At 37.9% G+C, this 19,492-nt stretch overlaps 2 protein-coding genes across 2 annotated transcripts in view; one reads left to right on the forward strand and one right to left on the reverse strand.

Annotated features, from left to right (window-relative positions):
* thrab (thyroid hormone receptor alpha b) overlaps positions 1 to 19,492 on the reverse strand; it is a 168,024-nt gene that overhangs the window by 128,144 nt on the left and 20,388 nt on the right. The gene's annotated exons all lie outside the window — the stretch shown is intronic.
* LOC309484723 (uncharacterized protein) lies at positions 9,925 to 18,315 on the forward strand. Its single transcript, XM_082151072.1, has 6 exons — positions 9,925 to 10,055; positions 10,156 to 10,226; positions 10,314 to 10,851; positions 12,325 to 12,471; positions 12,556 to 12,609; positions 17,309 to 18,315. Exons 3-6 carry the CDS (start codon positions 10,416 to 10,418, stop codon positions 17,560 to 17,562), a joined length of 891 nt encoding a protein of 296 aa, XP_082007198.1. The 5' UTR covers positions 9,925 to 10,055; positions 10,156 to 10,226; positions 10,314 to 10,415; the 3' UTR covers positions 17,563 to 18,315.

Consider the following 19,492-nt stretch of genomic DNA (forward strand, 5'->3'; position numbering starts at 1 on the left):
GTTCCTGCTGGCGGTGCGAATGCAACCAGGAAAATGGCCCTAGGGGAACTTTTAGTTCTCGGGCAAACCCCTTGGCTAGTTCCTAGAACTAAGTTCCTAGAACTACCTGGTGTGAAAGCCCCTAATGTTATCACCTATACCACTATAAATGTGGGTTTAAAAGCCTGAATGAAAAAAAAAAAAAAAAATCCTGTGAGCCAGTGCATTTTTGACATGCGTTTCCCTGCAAAATTTATGGGAATAGACATTGTCCCTTGTACATTTCCAGCAGATTTCATCAGTTCCCATTAAGAAAGGTTACAATTTCAGAAGACCAAATCTGATGGCATTTAAACCTGCTGATGTTCTTGTCTGGCAAGGCAGAAAAGGTCATCCCTGGCGACCGATTAAGACAGAGGCTGGATGACAGACGCCACATGCACGGATGAGAGACGAATAACATTAAGCAAGACCACCCGTACGACAAAGAGCGACGCTGAAACAGAAGACCCGAGCTGAAACGATATCTTGTGAACTTTCACTTTTTGATCTTGTCACTGAATATCAAGTGTTACTGTATATCTCTGAGAGCACATACTGTGACGTGGTGTCAATGTACAATGAATCGATAAAGGTGTATAGAGAATGACGGTAAAGATCTGCAGCTTGTTAAGGAAGGTCATTTGCATCTCAATGGTCCTATAGCAGACAGTCTGAAAGAACGACGGGAGCACGGGGGGACGAAGCGCATCTTTGCATTTAGTTCCTAGTTACCTACTGTATGTGGCAAGGTGAAGGGGGGAGCTCTCAATTACTATCAGTTGAGAAGGGACGGCTGTGTATCAAGTTAAACTATGTAGGTCACTTGAATGCGTCCTGGATCCCCCCACAATGACACAAGACACCTTTATTGGAACCCCATCTATGTGTTTTTTTTCTTTACCGCAAAGCGCCACAGTGAAGTTTCCATTAAAAAAGCAAAAGGCTCTAACACATTAGTCAGTTGACGTCTGGCACAAGTTCTCCTACACCCTATCCAATAACCTTAGCATATGAATAATGAAGTTCCTTCTGTGTTGAAACCACATAAGCTATATGGATGAGAGTTTTACTGAAGACAGCAGCAATTGTACAATCCAAAATCTGATTTGCCAAAGGGGTTCAGTCGACTCTGAAGGAAATCAAGGAGTTGAGGAGATCCTAAAAGATGCATATATTTCAATAATTAGGACCAGCAAGCAAAACAACTACTAATTTATGAAATTGCTACTGAATAACAAGTCTTCTGCTTCAACCTCAGAGTCCTCCCCTAGGTAGTAGATCAGTTTTGCCACAACGTCTGCAACAAATCATGAAAGACGCACAGGGTTAGGGTTAGGTAATGACACAGATTTTCCAAGTTGATTCAGTTCAATTCAGTTTTAATGTTTATTTTTCTTAAACATTACATAAAAGACAATTATACAGGACAAACTGGTATCTCTACTTTATGTAGTATTCATTAAAAGAACTGGTTCATAAGAGTCAACCGTTTGAGGAATTTGGCTACGCTGGTCTCCCAGCATGCTTTTGATTCACTAAAAAGAACTTGTTCATAATAATCATTAGTGCAATAATCGGACTACACGGGTCAAATTGTATGTTTTCTTTTTCTCAAAGAACTCAAGAAAGATTTTTGTTGTAAACAAACTCACATCAGTGTTATTTTTGTATTATCATTACAGTATTTATTAATATTATAAATGAGCTTTTATAATAATTTTATTACGTCTTTAATCATTTTATTTTGTAGTTTATATTAGTTTGGGAAGGTGGATCAATTTCTATTTGGCTTTTTTTTATATATTTTTTTAGTTTTAGTCATTTTAGTACTTAAACATAGTTGCAATTTGCAAATGCAACATTTCTAAAGTTTTTAATTTTAGTTTTTTAAACCACAAAATGATTTTTAAAACAAAAAAGAAAATAATTTCTGCTGTGATTCAGAATTATGATTCAGCCGTGGCGGCACAGATACAGCGGTGAAGAAAACAGTGAAAGCACTAAACAATTCAGACTGTGTAGCACGTCACACATCCGCTGAAACAGTGTCTTACTCGCCTGCCCATGCACATTGCCCCGGCCACTGGTGTATGGACATTCATCCGATTCCCATGTTAATCCCAACTAAGCATTCTTCACTGTGTCCAGCGAGGGATAAATAAACAAAAAATAAACAAAAAAAACACACAGGCTTAACTGTGGAAATAAAGCCATCCGAGCCATTTCTCTAACCTGAGCCCTGACTCACACAGCCGCCTCCAGAGGAACGGCTTAAAGCCAATGCTGCATTATATGAAGAGGCAACAGGAGAGGGTTTAGATACAGCCTATTCTCTGTGTGAAACTGTGTGGTCTTAAGAGTAAGGAATAGCCAGTGAAAGCAGAATACCCTGTCTATGGAAAAATATGCTTTCCTGAAGAGATTTTTTGCCTTTATTGAGAGCAAAGCACCAGTAATCTGCTAGCAAGGCAGTAAAACTTCTACTTTCCCTCTACCAGAACAAAAGAGAGCAAAAGAGTGAAAAACTGTTTCAGAGTGCTGAAGAGCACTCTCTTTAATGCTGTTGCAGTGACAGAACATACATTTGGAGACCTGTAAATGAAAAACAGCAGTGATTTGATAAAGCCATTCCATGTAGACTAAATGGGAGGTTTTTTTTCCCTACAGTATTTCTGCAGAAACACACTGGTTAGCCACACTTACTCTGAAATCTCAATAAATAAATAAAATCCTGCTTCACATAATTTAATATTAAACATCTACACAATATCTAAAAACATTTGGTTACACTTTATTTTTAGGTGTTCGTGGTACAGTGTAATTATACATTTAATTAATGAATAATAATAATTAACTAAATGTATAGGGTTATGGTTAGGGTTACAGCTGCACGATTCTGGATAAATTGAGAAATTACGTCTTTTTTTTATTTATTTTTTATTGGAGATCATGATTTTCCCACGATTCTGAAAAAAAAAAGTCCTAATAAAATAACATGTAAATTACAAGAAGTTCTGACAAAAAATGAATTGCTGCAGTCTCAAACGTTTAATTAATTAGAATTAATTGTTTTTTTAATTGTTTGTTTGAATGATTCAATGACTCACTCTTGAAAGACTTCACTTGTTTCAATGAAAGAATCAGCATTTTTGAACGAATCTAGAATTAATGATTCAATGACAAATACATTTTTAGCAGTCACTTGCACAATTTATGGTAATTACAATAGTAACTGCATCTGAAAGAAAGAAAGAAAGAAAGAAAGAAAGAAAGAAAGAAAGAAAGAAAGAAAGAAAGAAAGAAAGAAAGAAAGAAAGAAAGAAAGAAAGAAAGAAAGAAAGAAAGAAAGAAAGAAAGAAAGAAATTAGTCAATTCCCAAATTGACAACATCTAAAAAAAAATCTTGTTCGAGAAGCAGTTTCACTAGGATATAATCTTCAGTTTCATGTCAACTATAAAGCAAAACTTACTGAAATTCCTGCACCCAGATGTTCATTTAAAATTCAAATGAACAAGCAAGAGATGAGACTACAGACAGACTCTCAATACATTTTGATGTCAAATAAAAGCTGAAATAAAAGAATTGTAATAGCAGTGAAAACGGCTTTAAAACTACCCGATGATAAAAAGAAGCTCTCTTTCCGTCTGACAGATTTACACAGACTGTCAATAATATGCAGAATCACTAGCTGCACACAAATGTGCATAAATATGTGCTCTATTTGGAAGCTGACACAGATGGACATCCTGTAATGTATTATTGACAAATGAGCACAAAAACTGGCAGCCGCTTTATGACTGTTGTGGAAAATGTGTCTGCTGGACTGGAGCACCACATGTAAAATCCCACGGCTAACTATAACGGGTGGGTTCCAACACAAATATAGGTCACACAGAGAAAAAACAATGCAAAAGCATTTAATAAAAAGCAACTGGCCATATAACAGTGCATAGTTAGGACAGAAAAATAAATAAGACTTATCAGAGGAATTATTATCAAAATGTTTCACATATATTTTGTTGTTGAAGTCAAAGGTCAATCAAACAAATCAAATTTATCTGCCGTTTGGTAGAAGCTAGCCGAATTAGCCAGACACCACAAAAAAAGTATAAAGAAAAAAAAAAGGTACAAGAAAATATGACCTCAATTGACATTAAATAAAGGGGTGGTATAATGTCCCTTTTTACAAGATGTAAAATAAGTCTCTGATGTCCCCGGAGTGTGTGTGTGTGTGTGTGTGTGTGAAGTTTTAGCTCAAAATACCCACAGATCATTTTGTACAGCATGTTAAAGTTGTCCCGGTTTGAGGGTCAGTAAAAACGCGTCGTTTCGTGTCTGTCCCTTTAAATGCAAATTAACTGCTGCACAGGGGGTAGAGCTTCAAGAGCTTTTTTTGTGTGTGTGTGTGTGTGTGTGTGTGTGTGTGTGTGTGTGTGTGTGTGTGTGTGTGTGTGTGTGTGTGTGTGTGTTGGGATATGTGGTTTACACGGACAACACGCCGGACATTTCACCTGGGCTCCCCGGACCTAAGGGTAATACGGGGACTATGCCAAGGTCCTCATAAATCAAAGAGTGTAACTGCATTTGTTAGTGTCTGAACAACATAAATTCTCTTTTTCTTTGAAAGTCCTTATTTACCACTTGACCTGATTTTGAGTGTATGCCAGTGTATAGAACAGCGACCCCACAGCTGGGTTTTATATTGCAGTTTCATACACATTTCTGATACACACGGTGCATTTTGGCGGGCCGTCTTGTGATTGGCTGGTTTGCGCACGTGGGCGGTAACAAACAGAAGTCGACGGGAAGCTCCGCCCACAGCGCATGGCCCAGCTGTCGCTAATTAAATACCTAATGGACCACACCTCGGAAGTGTCAGCTCGACGTCGTTGGGTTTACTGGATTAAATACATACAGGTAATAATTATATTTATACATATAGTTGCATTTTTGCATGAAGTGTTTCCTATTTGCAAGAAATTGTAACTTGTAACTTACAATTACTGTAAAATGCTATATATTTACCACAATATTAGCTGAGCTAGCTTGAGTGGCTATCAACATGTCCTGCTCATTAAGCCTCAGGCTAAAGAGGTGGAGGACATCAGGTAGAGATGAGGACAGAAGTAACATTGCGAGCAGGTCAAATTTGGTAGTTTTGTTTTTAAAATGAAAGCTAGCTAGGTTAAGTTGAGCTGTGGCTACCGCATGGCTTAATGAGCAGGGCGAAGCTAGTTAAAGCCTTAACTTTTACTACAGACATTGTGTTTGTTTTATAGAATTAAATATTTTCTTAGTAGCCCAACATTATTTTGTTTAAATATGAAGTTGCAGTGACACAGGAAGGCTGTGATATCATTAATATGAGTGCTTTCAGGCCATTAAATAAATGTAATGTGTTTATGATGTTCTGTTAGTGTACTAAACCTGTAAGATAAATTAATTGGTACCATAGTAACCAACCACAATGATCAATATACAAAACATGCTGTGTGTAGAGTGTTATTTAAAAAAAAAAAAATTAAAAACAGTGTTTTTATATTCTTGACTTTATTTAACTAACTTTGTGAAATTGTTAGTTCTCATATAAGAAATGCTTTAACCATAGAACATTTCACATACCAAAACACTGTACATTTTCCATCAAGCTTCAGGTGGAACATGATTTTTATAGCTTTTGTTAGCACCACCTAACCAGCACACCATAGATGATACTGACCATTACAGAATGTAAGAACAAAAACAATGAAGTCATCAAATGCTGTGTTCATCAGAGTGTAGTTTTCATAATCCACGGTCTACAATATATATATATATATATTTTTTTTATACAGGGCCTTGATGATGAAATGTCTCCAAAGATGTGTTGTACCACAAATCCCCCATCCACAACTGATGATACTGAAGAGGTATGTCCTCACAAAAGATAGATTTTTATTAATGTCTTGCACTTGATTGTTAATATCAGAAAAGTTGTCAGTGAGTTTTAAAGCAAGGTTTTCCTCTGTCTTTCTGTCAACACTAGAATGGTTTCTTTTTTTATTCAGATGTCAAATGTCCTCTCTAGTGTCACGCTCCCAGGACTTTCTCTTTATTGTCCTTTGTCTCTGTTTGATCTTCTACAGCTGACCACTGAGAGCAAGTGCACCCATACAGCCGTCAGCCACCCGAATCAGACTAGTCCAGAGCTCGGCCCACTCACCAAGGTTGGAGAGGTAAATTAAATTTGATGTACAACTTATTTGTGGCAAAATGTTAAATATGCCAACCTATTTCAATATATGTGTGTGTGTGTGTGTGTGTGTAGTCACCTGAGTAGAACATGCTTTATGTGGACAGTCGCCTGAGTAGAACATGCTTTATGTGGACAATGGAATGGAAGGACAGTCAGTATAATATCTGAGTGTATGTGTGTGTGTGTGTGTGTGTAGTCACCTGAGTAGAACATGCTTTATGTGGACAGGTGCCTGAGTAGAACATGCTTTATGTGGACAATGGAATGGAAGGACAGTCAGTATAATATCTGAGTGTATGTGTGTGTGTGTGTGTGTGTAGTCACCTGAGTAGAACATGCTTTATGTGGACAGGTGCCTGAGTAGAACATGCTTTATGTGGACAATGGAATGGAAGGACAGTCAGTATAATATCTGAGTGTATGTGTGTGTGTGTGTGTGTGTAGTCACCTGAGTAGAACATGCTTTATGTGGACAGGTGCCTGAGTAGAACATGCTTTATGTGGACAATGGAATGGAAGGACAGTCAGTATAATATCTGAGTGTATGTGTGTGTGTGTGTGTAGTCGCCTGAGTAGAACATGCTTTATGTGGACAATGGAATGGAAGGACATTGTCTAAACATGCTTTTTCAAGCTTCAGTCAGTATAATATCTGAGTGTATGTGTATCAAACACTGAACCCCACCCAAACATGACTTGGGAGGTCCATACAGTTTAGAGGGTCCCGTCCCCAGAGGCATCACTTTGGTTTTTAAGAACACTTGGACTGCCTGCATTGGATCTGTATGTTGGTTTAATGTGAATGCTAAGTTGTTTGGTTACATGTAATGGAAAGGCACCCATTCAACAGCACTGACGAAAATTCATGACAAGATGTCATTTAAAAGAATCATAGCAAATCTAAGAACTATAAAAGGACTAACACCTCACTCCATGTAAAAGCTTAGTCAATTATTCTAGAAGTGCAATCATTCTACGAAGTTGGCTGACAATAGATAAACAACAAAGTAATCAAATGCTGTATTCATCAGTGTAGTTTTCATAGTCTACAGACTGTAGTCATGTGGCCTGTTCAGTGACTAAAGACCCGTTTCAGAGACTATGTTTTCCACAAAACACTCACTGAAATACAGCCATGATATCTTTTCACTGAATGCTACACAGGGAACATCTTGTCTTCAAGATATTTATTATAATTGATCTTTTTTTGTTGTTTATTCTTTTTTACAGGGCCTTGATGATGAAATGTCTCCAAAGATGTGTTGTACCACAAATCCCCCATCCACAACTGATGATACTGAAGAGGTATGTCCTCACAAAAGATAGATTTTTATTAATGTCTTGCACTTGATTGTTAATATCAAAGAAGTTGTCAGTGAGTTTTAAAGCAAGGTTTTCCTGTGTCTTTCTGTCAACACTAGAATGGTTTATTTTTTTTTATTCAGATGTCAAATGTCCTCTCTAGTGTCACGTTCCCAGGACTTTCTCTTTATTGTCCTTTGTCTCTGTTTGATCTTCTACAGCTGACCACTGAGAGCAAGTGCACCCATACAGCCGTCAGCCACCCGAATCAGACTAGTCCAGAGCTCGGCCCACTCACCAAGGTTGGAGAGGTAAATTAAATCTCATGTACAACTTATTTGTGGCAAAATGTTAAATCTGCCAACCTATTTCAATATATATGTGTATGTGTGTGTGTGTGTGTGTGTAGTCGCCTGAGTAGAACATGCTTTATGTGGACAATGGAATGGAAGGACATTGTCTAAACATGCTTTTTCAAGCTTCAGTCAGTATAATATCTGAGTGTGTGTATCTAACACTGAACCCCACCCAAACATGACTTGGGAGGTCCATACAGTTTAGAGGGTCCCGTCCCCAGAGGCGTCACTTTGGTTTTTAAGACTGCCTGCATTGGATCTGTATGTTGGTTTAATGTGAATGCTAAGTTGTTTGGTTACATGTAATGGATAGGCACCCTATTAGTTATACTGGGCTACATGAAGTCAGCTCCAGGCACTGAGGCTAACCACAAATTCTCCATCTACAATTTAAAAATATGAAGAAGGTATATCTTCATATAGGATATGCTTTAAATAAGCTGCATTCAAACATTCAAAGGAAAAAACTAAAACTCAGATAATATCTACAAGGGCTAATTTCTGTACAAACCTTCAATTTCAATCTCATCCAGTGACTTCCCCTGCATGCTGGAAAGGTTTCCTTTCTCCATTGACAAAAGGAGTTTGGAAATCTTAGCCAGTTGTGTTGTGGGAACTGGTAATCTGTAGAAGTCGCGGTGAACACAAATGTGTTCATCAGTGTAGTTTTCATAGTCCACGGTCTACAATATTTTTTGTTTGTTTTTTCCTTTTTACAGGGCCTTGATGATGAAATGTCTCCAAAGATGTGTTGTACCACAAATCCCCCTTCCACAACTGATGATACTGAAGAGGTATGTCCTCACAAAAGATAGATTTTTATTAATATCTTGCACTTGATTGTTAATATCAGAAAAGTTGTCAGTGAGTTTTAAAGCAAGGTTTTCCTCTGTCTTTCTGTCAACACTAGAATGGTTTCTTTTTTTATTCAGATGCCAAATGTCCTCTCTAGTATCACGCTCCCAGGACTTTCTCTTTATTGTCCTTTGTCTCTGTTTGATCTTCTACAGCTGACCACTGAGAGCAAGTGCACCCATACAGCCGTCAGCCACCCGAATCAGACTAGTCCAGAGCTCGGCCCACTCACCAAGGTTGGAGAGGTAAATTAAATTTGATGTACAACTTATTTGTGGCAAAATGTTAAATATGCCAACCTATTTCAATATATGTGTGTGTGTGTGTGTGTGTGTAGTCACCTGAGTAGAACATGCTTTATGTGGACAGTCGCCTGAGTAGAACATGCTTTATGTGGACAATGGAATGGAAGGACAGTCAGTATAATATCTGAGTGTATGTGTATGTGTGTGTGTGTGTGTGTAGTCACCTGAGTAGAACATGCTTTATGTGGACAGTCGCCTGAGTAGAACATGCTTTATGTGGACAATGGAATGGAAGGACAGTCAGTATAATATCTGAGTGTATGTGTGTGTGTGTGTGTAGTCACCTGAGTAGAACATGCTTTATGTGGACAATGGAATGGAAGGACAGTCAGTATAATATCTGAGTGTATGTGTATCTAACACTGAACCCCACCCAAATATGACTTGGGAGGTCCATACAGTTTAGAGGGTCCCGTCCCCAGAGGCGTCACTTTGGTTTTTAAGAACACTTGGACTGCCTGCATTGGATCTGTATGTTGGTTAAATGTGAATTCTAAGATGTTTGGTTACATGTAATGGATAGGCACCCTATTAGTTATACTGGGCTACAAGAAGTCAGCTCCTGGCACTGAGGCTAACTACATATTCCCCATCTACAATTTAAAAATATGAAGAAGGTATATCTTCATATAGGATATGCTTTAAATAAGCTGCATATAAATAAGATACGCTATAAATAACAAAATGCAATAAAAGGGTAATCATATGTATGAGGTAAATTAAATGTCACATTGGTATTGGATTTAAAATGATTGGATATCGACATGTAAATATGAAATATCTTTCTGTCCAAACTATGTGGCGTAAATATAAAATATCTTTGTCCAAACTATGTGGCATAAATAAATACTACAATTAAATTTTTCGCCAACAGTGTCAAAAACACCGCCTTGTGTGCGCAACAGTATCCTCCTTGGACAAGTGTGTTCGTTGTGTGGGACCCGTATCTTCCTTCAAGTGGCTTGGCTATCGATGCACAGGTTAGATATTTAGTGAATTAGTATAGAGTGTAATGTGTTGTGCTCTAACCACTTAAATAGACCTGCAGTGTTAACATTATTTTACTCAAATGTGTTCCAGTTTGTTCAGGGGTCTGGCATAAATCCTGCCTCAAGCAAATTAAAAGAGATGACTTTAACAGCACAGCACAGGTGAGTATCTACTAAGTGAGTGTTGAACTTGAACTGGCTATAAGATTCAATCACCATGTCAAATAATTTGCTTTCTCACCAATTCAGGCGCAGCAGTCTCCTAAGGCTTCTGAGGATGAACTGCTGTCAGATCAGGACAAAATTCCACATCCAGAATTGGACCAAATATCATCTGATGATGCTGAGGACATGTCTGACAAGGAATACATACCTGATTCAGAGTCAGAATATGCTTTGTCACTACTTGCCAGTAGAAGAACTGAATGTGGCATTTGTGCCATAAATGTCTTCCTGTTTGCAAGACCAACGTCAATGAGCCACTACAGAGGACATGATTGTTTGCATGTTCATGCAAGCCAGTGTGGAGCAAAGCACCCTGAGTACCTTAGGTCAACGCAACTCAGGAAACATGTTGCCACACTCTCACAAGTCCTTAATTTAAAACACAATGAACTTGATCAGGTTGCAGATTTCCTGGGTCACGACATCCGTGTTCACCGCGACTTCTACAGATTACCAGTTCCCACAACACAACTGGCTAAGATTTCCAAACTCCTTTTGTCAATGGAGAAAGGAAACCTTTCCAGCATGCAGGGGAAGTCACTGGATGAGATTGAAATTGAAGGTTTGTACAGAAATTAGCCCTTGTAGATATTATCTGAGTTTTTGTTTTTTCCTTTGAATGTTAATTTATAATCATCTAGACTTGGCGTAGTCAGAATCCCTTTCCAAGAAAAAAAAAATCACCTTTCATGTCCAAGTATGAGTCGAGGACTACTATTCAGAAATATAAACTTAAGTCTACAGTATGGCTGGACAGTAATTCAAAATTATGTTTGTGTAGGTGCAGTCGAATTACTTTAAATATGAACCTAATATCAGATTGTGTAATCATTTATCTTATGTGCTCATGGACCACATTAAACATAAACGCAGGTATAATAGCTCAAAACTACTCAAGTAAAAATAGTTACTTTGCAAAAAGTGGCAAGTACAAAACCAAGTACTATCTTTTCCTTATTTGATGTGGCTATTTCAACCACAGATTTTTATGTCCAGCTATTTATGAGAGTTTTACCAGAGCTGTAAACTATTTGAGTAAATGTAATTAGTAACAGTACAACTACAAAGTAGCCAAAAAGTTATGCAATTACAAATTACATTTTGCATGGCACCTAACTTTTTCTGCAGCAGTTTGTTTTTGCTATAAAGAAGTGATATTTCCATCTAAGTGGCATTGACTGAACTATATCTTGTGCGTTTTGCCCTTACTCACCCAAACTTGTCAACAAGTCTACTTTACATGAATGCGAGTGCATTAGTAGGTGCTAAATCGCAGACGTTTGATTTAGATGAAGTCAGGACTGCAGCCAGTGATGAGTCCAAAACCAGCACATCCAGTGCAAGTAGACTTTGACTATTTAATTTGACTTAACATAATTTTTTTTTATCCACCATATTGACAAAGCCTCTTTGAAGGATATTGGTTTACGTGTGGCCTTTTTGTGCACTTGAGCTTAACTGAGACTTGAGAGTTTGTAGACGTTTAAATAGATAGTTCACCCAAAAATGAAAATTGTCATAATTTACTCACCCTCAGGTTGTTCCAAACTTGTCTTTGTTCTGCTGTACTAGTCAATGGCTGGCAAGATCTGCTTGGTTAAAAATATATAAAATATCTATCTATGTGTACAGCAGAACAAAGAAATACAGGTTTGGAACAACTTGAGGTTGACTACATGAAGACAGAATTTTCATTTTTGGGTGAACAATCCCTTTAAGAGGCTGTTGTGTCGACCCTGATTTATTAGACTATTGAGGTGTTCAGTTTTATTTAGATTTTAGAAAATAAACATGACTTCTCATTTTACAAATCAATTGTTTCTTATTTTCACCTGCCTGTCTCCGGTGTCAAGGACTAGTGCATCTTTGAGCCTAGATTTAGTAGAAGTAAAATACTAAAGTATTGTTAATCACTTTTACTCGTATTGGTAACTTGTAATAGAGTAATTTATGCTGCAAGGTATCTGTCTTTTTACTCAAGTATGGTTTTCAAGTACTCTTTACACCTCTGAGTTTTACTAATGCCATTTTCCAGATGAGATTGCGTTAAGTGATGCTGAAGACAGTGGGAGCGAATCTGATGACAGCAACACAGATCTCACCGCATCAGAGCTTGGAACTGTGGAGCCTATGGTTTCTGACTCTACAACCACAGAGCAAGACCATGACATGGGAGACTTTGGTATGTTAACTCAATTCATAGTCACTGCTGATAAAATGTATATTTTCCTGTGACAAAAGTAACTTGTTAAATTGTTTTCAACAGGATCAGTGTCATTTGTGTCGTCCACAGTAAGTGAGAGTGTACCTCCCTCTGAAGGTAAGATTCAGATTCAAGACGTTTATTGTCTATGCACAGAAGAAACACAGTGGTTTATACCCTACAATGAGATTCTTATTTTGCCCAACTCCCTTAAAGGGATACTTCACCATTTTTTCATATTAAACTGTTATTCCCTTAACTAAGATGAGTTGATGCATACCTCTCTCATCTCAGTGCGTGCACTCAATCGCTCTGGCGCGCCGCGACAGTTTGATAGCACTTAGCTTAGCCCAGATCATTCATTAGGGACCAAACAGAAATGAAGCTAGAAGCGACCAAACACCTCCACGTTTTCCCTATTTAAATACAGTTACACGACCAAGTATGGTGACACAAAATAAAACGTGGCGCTTTTCTAAGCGGGTAAAAAGGATAACTGTAGTGTATGGCGGAATAGCACTGGGAGCACTTCGACTAGGTGTAAAAAGCAGAGCCGGACAGTAACGGAGTACATTTACTTGAGTACAGTACTTAAGTACAATTTTGAGGGATCTGTACTTTACTCGAGTATCATTTTTGGGGAGTACTCATGACTTTACTCAAGTACATTTGAGAGGCAAATATTGTACTCTTTACTCCACTACATTTCTATCCATAACCGTGAGTACCCGTTACTTCTAAAAAAGAAAAAGAAAAATCTCGGAAACCCTCAATTTGTTGTTTCCCTCTCAAACGTGATTGGATTGTGCAGGCGCCACTGATTGGGACAGCCTATCAGCAATCACCTTCAGCTTTCCGCCAAAGGTCAACTCCATGGTCAGATTTAGATAAGAGACGAAACCATGGATGAAACAATGGATGAAGACGCAGCAGGTCCGTCCCGGGAATGTGCCAACCCGTGGCCCCACCTCGCCAGACTATTTCAATTTTCTGAACAAGTTAATGATAGTTTTCGCTTCAAGTGTTTGCTGTGTTTACCAATGTAAGCACTGTGGCAGTAGTAATGCAATATTTAGAAAATGTACTCTTGTACTCTTGATACTCAAGTACTTTTAAAAACAAGTACTTCAGTACTTTTACTTAAGTAGACATCTGACTGTAGTACTTTTACTTGTACTTGAGTAAAATTTAGCAAGGTGTATCTGTACTTTTACTCAAGTAATGAAGCTGTGTACTCTGTCTGCCTCTGGTAAAAAGTCACGTTGGTTCTAATGACAGAAGTGAGAGGGAGAGGATTTTTCAAGCGTGACTTTTTACTGCGCCAAGTCGAAGTGCTCTTGAGTCCCAAGTGCTATTCCGCCATACATTATAGTTATCCTTTTTACCCGCTTAGAAAAGTGCCATGTTTTATTTTGTCACCATACTTGGTCATGTAACTACTTGTGTAACTGTATTTAAATAGGGAAAACGTGGAGGTGTTTGGTCGCTTCTAGCTTCATTTCTGTTTGGTCCCTAATGAATGAACTGGGCTAAGCTAAGTGCTATAAGTGTCGCCGCGCGCCAGAGCGATTAAGTGCACGTACTGAGACGAGAGAGGTATGCATCAACTCGTCTTAGTTAAGGGAATAACATAGTTTAACCCTCTGAGGTCTAAGGTGTTTTTGGGGTCCTTGAGATGTTCTGACATGCCCTGACATTTGTGCTTTTTTCAGTTGCTTATAAACATATTAATGGCAAAAAAAAATTACACACTATTTAGCACAAACAGGGCTACCATAATATGTGAGCAACAAGAATGTACATGTCTGCATTTTTGAGAGAATAATGTTTATGCGTGGTTATTGAAAAAACTAAAAACTAAAGTTTCTGAAATAAGGCCATAAAACACATACTAAATATGTGCCAATAAGACTTTTGTCTAATAGATGTCATTGCCTAGTGTTTTTTCTTCAAAATGATGTGAAAATCAGCCTGCCTAATCCTTCACATAACACAATACATTGATTTGAATTTTGCAAAGCACTTTCTGTTTGGAAAGGCAATATGCGGAGTGGGCGTCACAGATCATGCATATTTAGTGGTTCACACCTTAGGAGACAATGGGGCCTGCATACTTAATGACCCTTTCATTCAGGTGAGTCACTGAGCCACAAGAATGCAAGAGCAACAGTTGGAAGCATCTCAATTCTTTTTTATTTTTCCACATATTGTGCTTGCAATTTGGCCTATAATATCCAAGGAAAACATGTCTAGTAATTGTGCAGTTAATTCTCATACTGTATTTTCAGGTTTTGGAATATTTATCCTCTCCCCAAATTTGTCACTAATAAAACACAATAAAAATTATTTAAAGAAAAGGCTTATATTTACCTTTTAATAGTTTGTTTACATCTACCTTGTAAATATATTTTTTTATTAAAAAGGTTACAATTACAACAACAATTCAAGTGTAATCTTTCTTTGTAAAAACTAAAGTATACATTTTATCATACATATTTCAAAGTTAAAAAGGTTACAACAACAATAATTACAATTTCAACAATATTTCAAGTGTACTCTTTCTTTGTAAAAAAAAAGATTATAGGCCTACATTTTATCTATGTATTCATTAGTTTGAATATAGCCAACATTGGAACAGCTAACATCTTAGTTGATGACTTTATTTTTGACAAAAATAGTAGGCTATTTTATATATAGAAATTGCTAAACAAAAGCTTATTTGATGTGGCAGTATATTCTACAGTAAAAACTGTACCCAAATCTACTAAACAAAATGTTGTCTTTCATATTTCGCCTGACTGTAACGTTGTGAACGCACCGGAGAAATGCACATTTATTAGGCTACATAGTTTTTTGTTTTGGATGGTTTTGTTTAGAACCAGCTTTCTGTAAATATATTACATTTTTTTTAGACATGTGAGGCGAGTAGGCTACGGGTTTATGATGATCTCCAGTTCAGACCTTATGTTGTGATTGCTAGCCTATATTTACTTTAAATCCAGGAAATTTGTTAATGAAAAAATTATTAAAATTAAGATACAATTGATACAAAACGAAATTCGTTTTAAAGAAAGGATTTGTACTTTCTGTTTTGAGGTCTCTGTGAATGTTTGAAAGTATTTTAGTGCTTAGAGCGCTCGCGTCCATAATGGAGAACTGTCACGTAATATTGTTTTTTTCCTCATAAATGCGAACACGAAAAATAAAAGACAAAAGACTTTTAAGTAAAACTTACTCCGAAATTGTGTCCTCGGCGGAATTCGCTCTTCAATATGCTGCCGTTCGTCGTCTGTTACAATCTTCCTCTGAGGAAACAACCCGGTATCGTGCATTCTTCCTCGCTGTCCAGAATCATCTGAAGGGCGTCTTTACTGGAGAAGCGTGCCATACTCAAAACGCGATGAACTATCAGTAAGTCTGATAGAAACTGTGTTTTTATGGCATTGATCGGGGGGCGTATACTAGATCACCTAAACTATTTACATGTGAATCGCGCCGGGGGCGGGGCGCCCGCAGCTGATTATAAAGATAATGAGGCAGAAGGAAAAACGGTACCTCTCCTTGCTTTCAAACGGATTACATGAGTTGAAAACATTTGTGTTTTATATAAATTACTTCATTTAAAAGAAGAGATTTCAAGCTTCATAAAGACATAACTCACATGCCTGTGTGAGAAGTATTCGCTGAGTTATGATTCATTTTCGGACGCGTTTCGGAATGGACTACACGGACAGAGAGAAGGCAGAACCTAGCTTCGTGTTTATTTTTCTTTATTTGGCAAAAAGCACCACACTTTGTTTTTATTGTGAGTATACACAAAAATAATACACATTTAACAGAATCGATTGATGTATGAAACTTGCTTGTAATATCAAAGTCAACAGAGCAAAATTAATTTCTTTTGAACTGAACTGAAAAAAATCCAGCAAAACGCGTGGGCGCGTTTCTCGACCTCAGAGGGTTAATATGAAAAAACGGTGAAGTATCCCTTTAACATTATTATGCACGTCTTTGTGATGTATTCAACTATCAAAATGCAAGAGTAATCTTAAAGAAAGAGATATAAATGAATAGCCCTAAATTTAACTCTACTGCATTTGTACAAAACATCTTGTCTGCAAGGGAGCATATACACTTACTTTATTATCAGGAAATGTATACTGAATTTGAGGTAAAAGTAAAGTTACCTCCTCCTCTTCACATGTTCTCTTGATTGCCCATGAGTATGTTCTATTAATTCTCTTTTTAGCAAGTTGGTTAAAAGACTAAAAATGAATTGGTCTTGATGACTGAGTCACAACATGCCACAAAATCTGGAAGATTAAGAGGTTAAAAGTAGTATTAAGCTGATTGTTACGTACAGTTTCAATATCAAGACTAAACTTTCAGACCAAGTTCCAACACTATTTAGTTAACCTTATGAAATCAGATTTAAACTGAGAATCAGACCTTAAACCCCATAGTCTTGGTTTCAATTAAAATACGGTGTGTTAAAGTACAATGCCAAAATTACTTAAGACACGTTACTAATTATAGTATTACTTACTGCAATTAATTCAAATAGCAAAAGGTTTGGCCACATAAATAGATGAACAGCAGACATTCTAATAATACTCCATATTGTCCGCACTCTAATGTGGGCTAGTAAAGTTGGTGAAATCACATCGAGTGAGACACCAACTGATACCCAAAGTGAATTAAGAAAAGTAAACTGCAATTTCTTGTCAACTGTGGCATTAACTGACCTCATGTTTTGATGGCTTCAACTGGACAACACATTTAGTGATCTATTCATTTTTGTTTGCCTATCTTCCAGGGAAGTATGCTGATGAGGAACATGGATCCAGAAGAGTGGCAAAGAAAGTGTGGTCTAAGGCTGAGGTCGCTGCAGTAATGCGACACTTCAAAGGTCATATAAGCAGGGGAAAACTGGCCACCAAAACTGAATGCAGTCACTGCAAACTGGTGGAAGACCCCGTGTTGGCACAAAGAACAGTGCAAAATATAAGGGACTTTGTTCGAAATAGAGGAATAGCTGCAAAGAGGCAGTCAGAAAAAGAAAAGATTTAAATACACTGACAATTGTGGTGGTGTTTCTATGTTTGTGTTAAAGGAACACGCCGACCTTTTGGGACTTTAGCTTATTCGCCGTATCCCCCAGAGTTAGACAAGTCCACACACACCCTTCTCATCTCTGTGCGTGCCGTAACTCTGTCTGACGCACCCACCGCTAGCCTAGCTTAGCACAAACACTGGAGGTAAACGGCTCCAGCTAGCATACTGCTCCCAATAAGTGACAGAATAACGCCAACATTCTCCTATTTACATTTTGTGATGTGTATAGTCACAGTGTGTATGAATAACAAGGTCACATGATACACAGCCATCTTCTAACCGTATACATACTGGGAACTATATTCTCATAGAATTAACTATATAGAAGACGAAGCACTGCTGGCTGGAGTGATTAGCACAACCCTCTGAGCGAACTCTCTGCTCCTCACCACGGGCTTCTCAGGTCCTGCGAGCAAATCCTTCCGCAGTAGCAGTGCTTCGCCTTCTGAGAATATAGTTCCCAGTATGTATACGGTTAGAAGATGGCTGTGTCTCATGTGACCTTGTTATTTGTACACGCTGTGACTATACACATCACAACATGTAAATAGGAGAATGTTGGCGTTATTGTGTCACTTATTGGGAGCAGTATGCTAGCTGTAGCCGTTTACCTCCAGTCTTTGTGCTAAGCTAGGCTAGCGGTGGGTGCGTCAGACAGAGTTACGGCACGCACGGAGATGAGAAGGGGGTGTGTGGACTCATCTAACTCTGGGGGATACGACGAATAAGCTAAAGTCCCAAAAGTCCAAAGTTCCTTTAATGTTTTAAATAGAGGCCGTCACAAAAGCAAACTGTAAAACAGCTTTTATTTTATTTTATATATATTTTTTATTTTTTGTTATGAGCAACCATGGGTCTTTTGAAGTTGGGTAAGAATGACTTATTTTACCTTTTTTGCTCCATTCTCATTGTCATGGCACTGGTGTTGTGTGACAATCTATTGTTTAGCTCTTACAGGCTGTTATCTGGCTGTTAGTCAGTGTCACCAACTAACAATGGTGATGTTAGAGTTGTGCAATAAAATAATAATTCAAGTCCCATTAATGCTTGGTGGTGTCAGGTTAATGTGTATTTATGTTAATGTGTATTTATGTTAATGAGCAAGTGACGTCATTGTCCCTTTAAAGTCCCAATAATGTTTGTTTTGGTCCTTATAAGTCACATATTCTTCAAAAAGAGAACTGTCTCTATAAACCACAATAGTTTTAGGGTGGTGTGTATCACGCTCTGAAGGGTGTATCTGAAGTCTAAAGTGTCCTGAATTTTTTCCAAATTTTTTTGAGTGTTTTAATCTAACTCTCATAGCTCTAGGACCTCAGGAAAGGGTAGTCCATCTAAACCACCACCGGGCCTGTTTGGAGAAAAAGTCTGGCTAATCCACATAAACCAGTGTGTGTGTGTGTGTGTGTGTGTGTGTGTGTGTGTGTGTGTGTGTAGCAGCTCTAATTACCTCATGCAGACATGCACTAAAATGTCAGAAACTGTTATGCCTTTTATGTTTAAACTGGAGTCGGACAATGATGGAGAGACTCCAGAAGAAGTGACAACATTATGTAGCTTAGGTGGAGTTAAATATCTTCAAGTCATTGATTAGCATATTTTGTCATGATAATCTATAAATTGCTCGTGTGGGAACTGTTGTAAGATGCCTACAGAGTGACATGATATTGCATTTGTGTTGCGTAATGTATTCCATGTGAAAACACGGATGTGACGCTTGAGCTTGAACTCACAAATGTGCTCGACTAAAACAACTCTTCCTCTTCTCAACATGGACTGTGTGTTCCCGGGGGCGGGGTTCATGTAAATTTTAGGGTTAGTGATGTCACTAACCCGGGAGGAAGCTTGTGTAGTCCCTACCAGCCATTTGTTGTAGTCCTTAAAA

Source organism: Leuciscus leuciscus (assembly GCF_965113295.1).
Source record: "Leuciscus leuciscus genome assembly, chromosome: 21".
In the NCBI taxonomy this organism is placed as follows: Eukaryota; Metazoa; Chordata; class Actinopteri; order Cypriniformes; family Leuciscidae; genus Leuciscus; species Leuciscus leuciscus.

What these genes read in the sequence shown, in the direction of transcription:
- LOC309484723 (XM_082151072.1), top strand. Translation starts at nt 10,416, where the DNA reads ATGTCTGACAAGGAATACATACCTGATTCAGAGTCAGAATATGCTTTG. An exon ending in GGATGAGATTGAAATTGAAG is followed by an intron (nt 10,852 to 12,324) that starts GTTTGTACAGAA and finishes GCCATTTTCCAG; the next exon opens with ATGAGATTGCGTTAAGTGAT. An exon ending in CCATGACATGGGAGACTTTG is followed by an intron (nt 12,472 to 12,555) that starts GTATGTTAACTC and finishes TGTTTTCAACAG; the next exon opens with GATCAGTGTCATTTGTGTCG.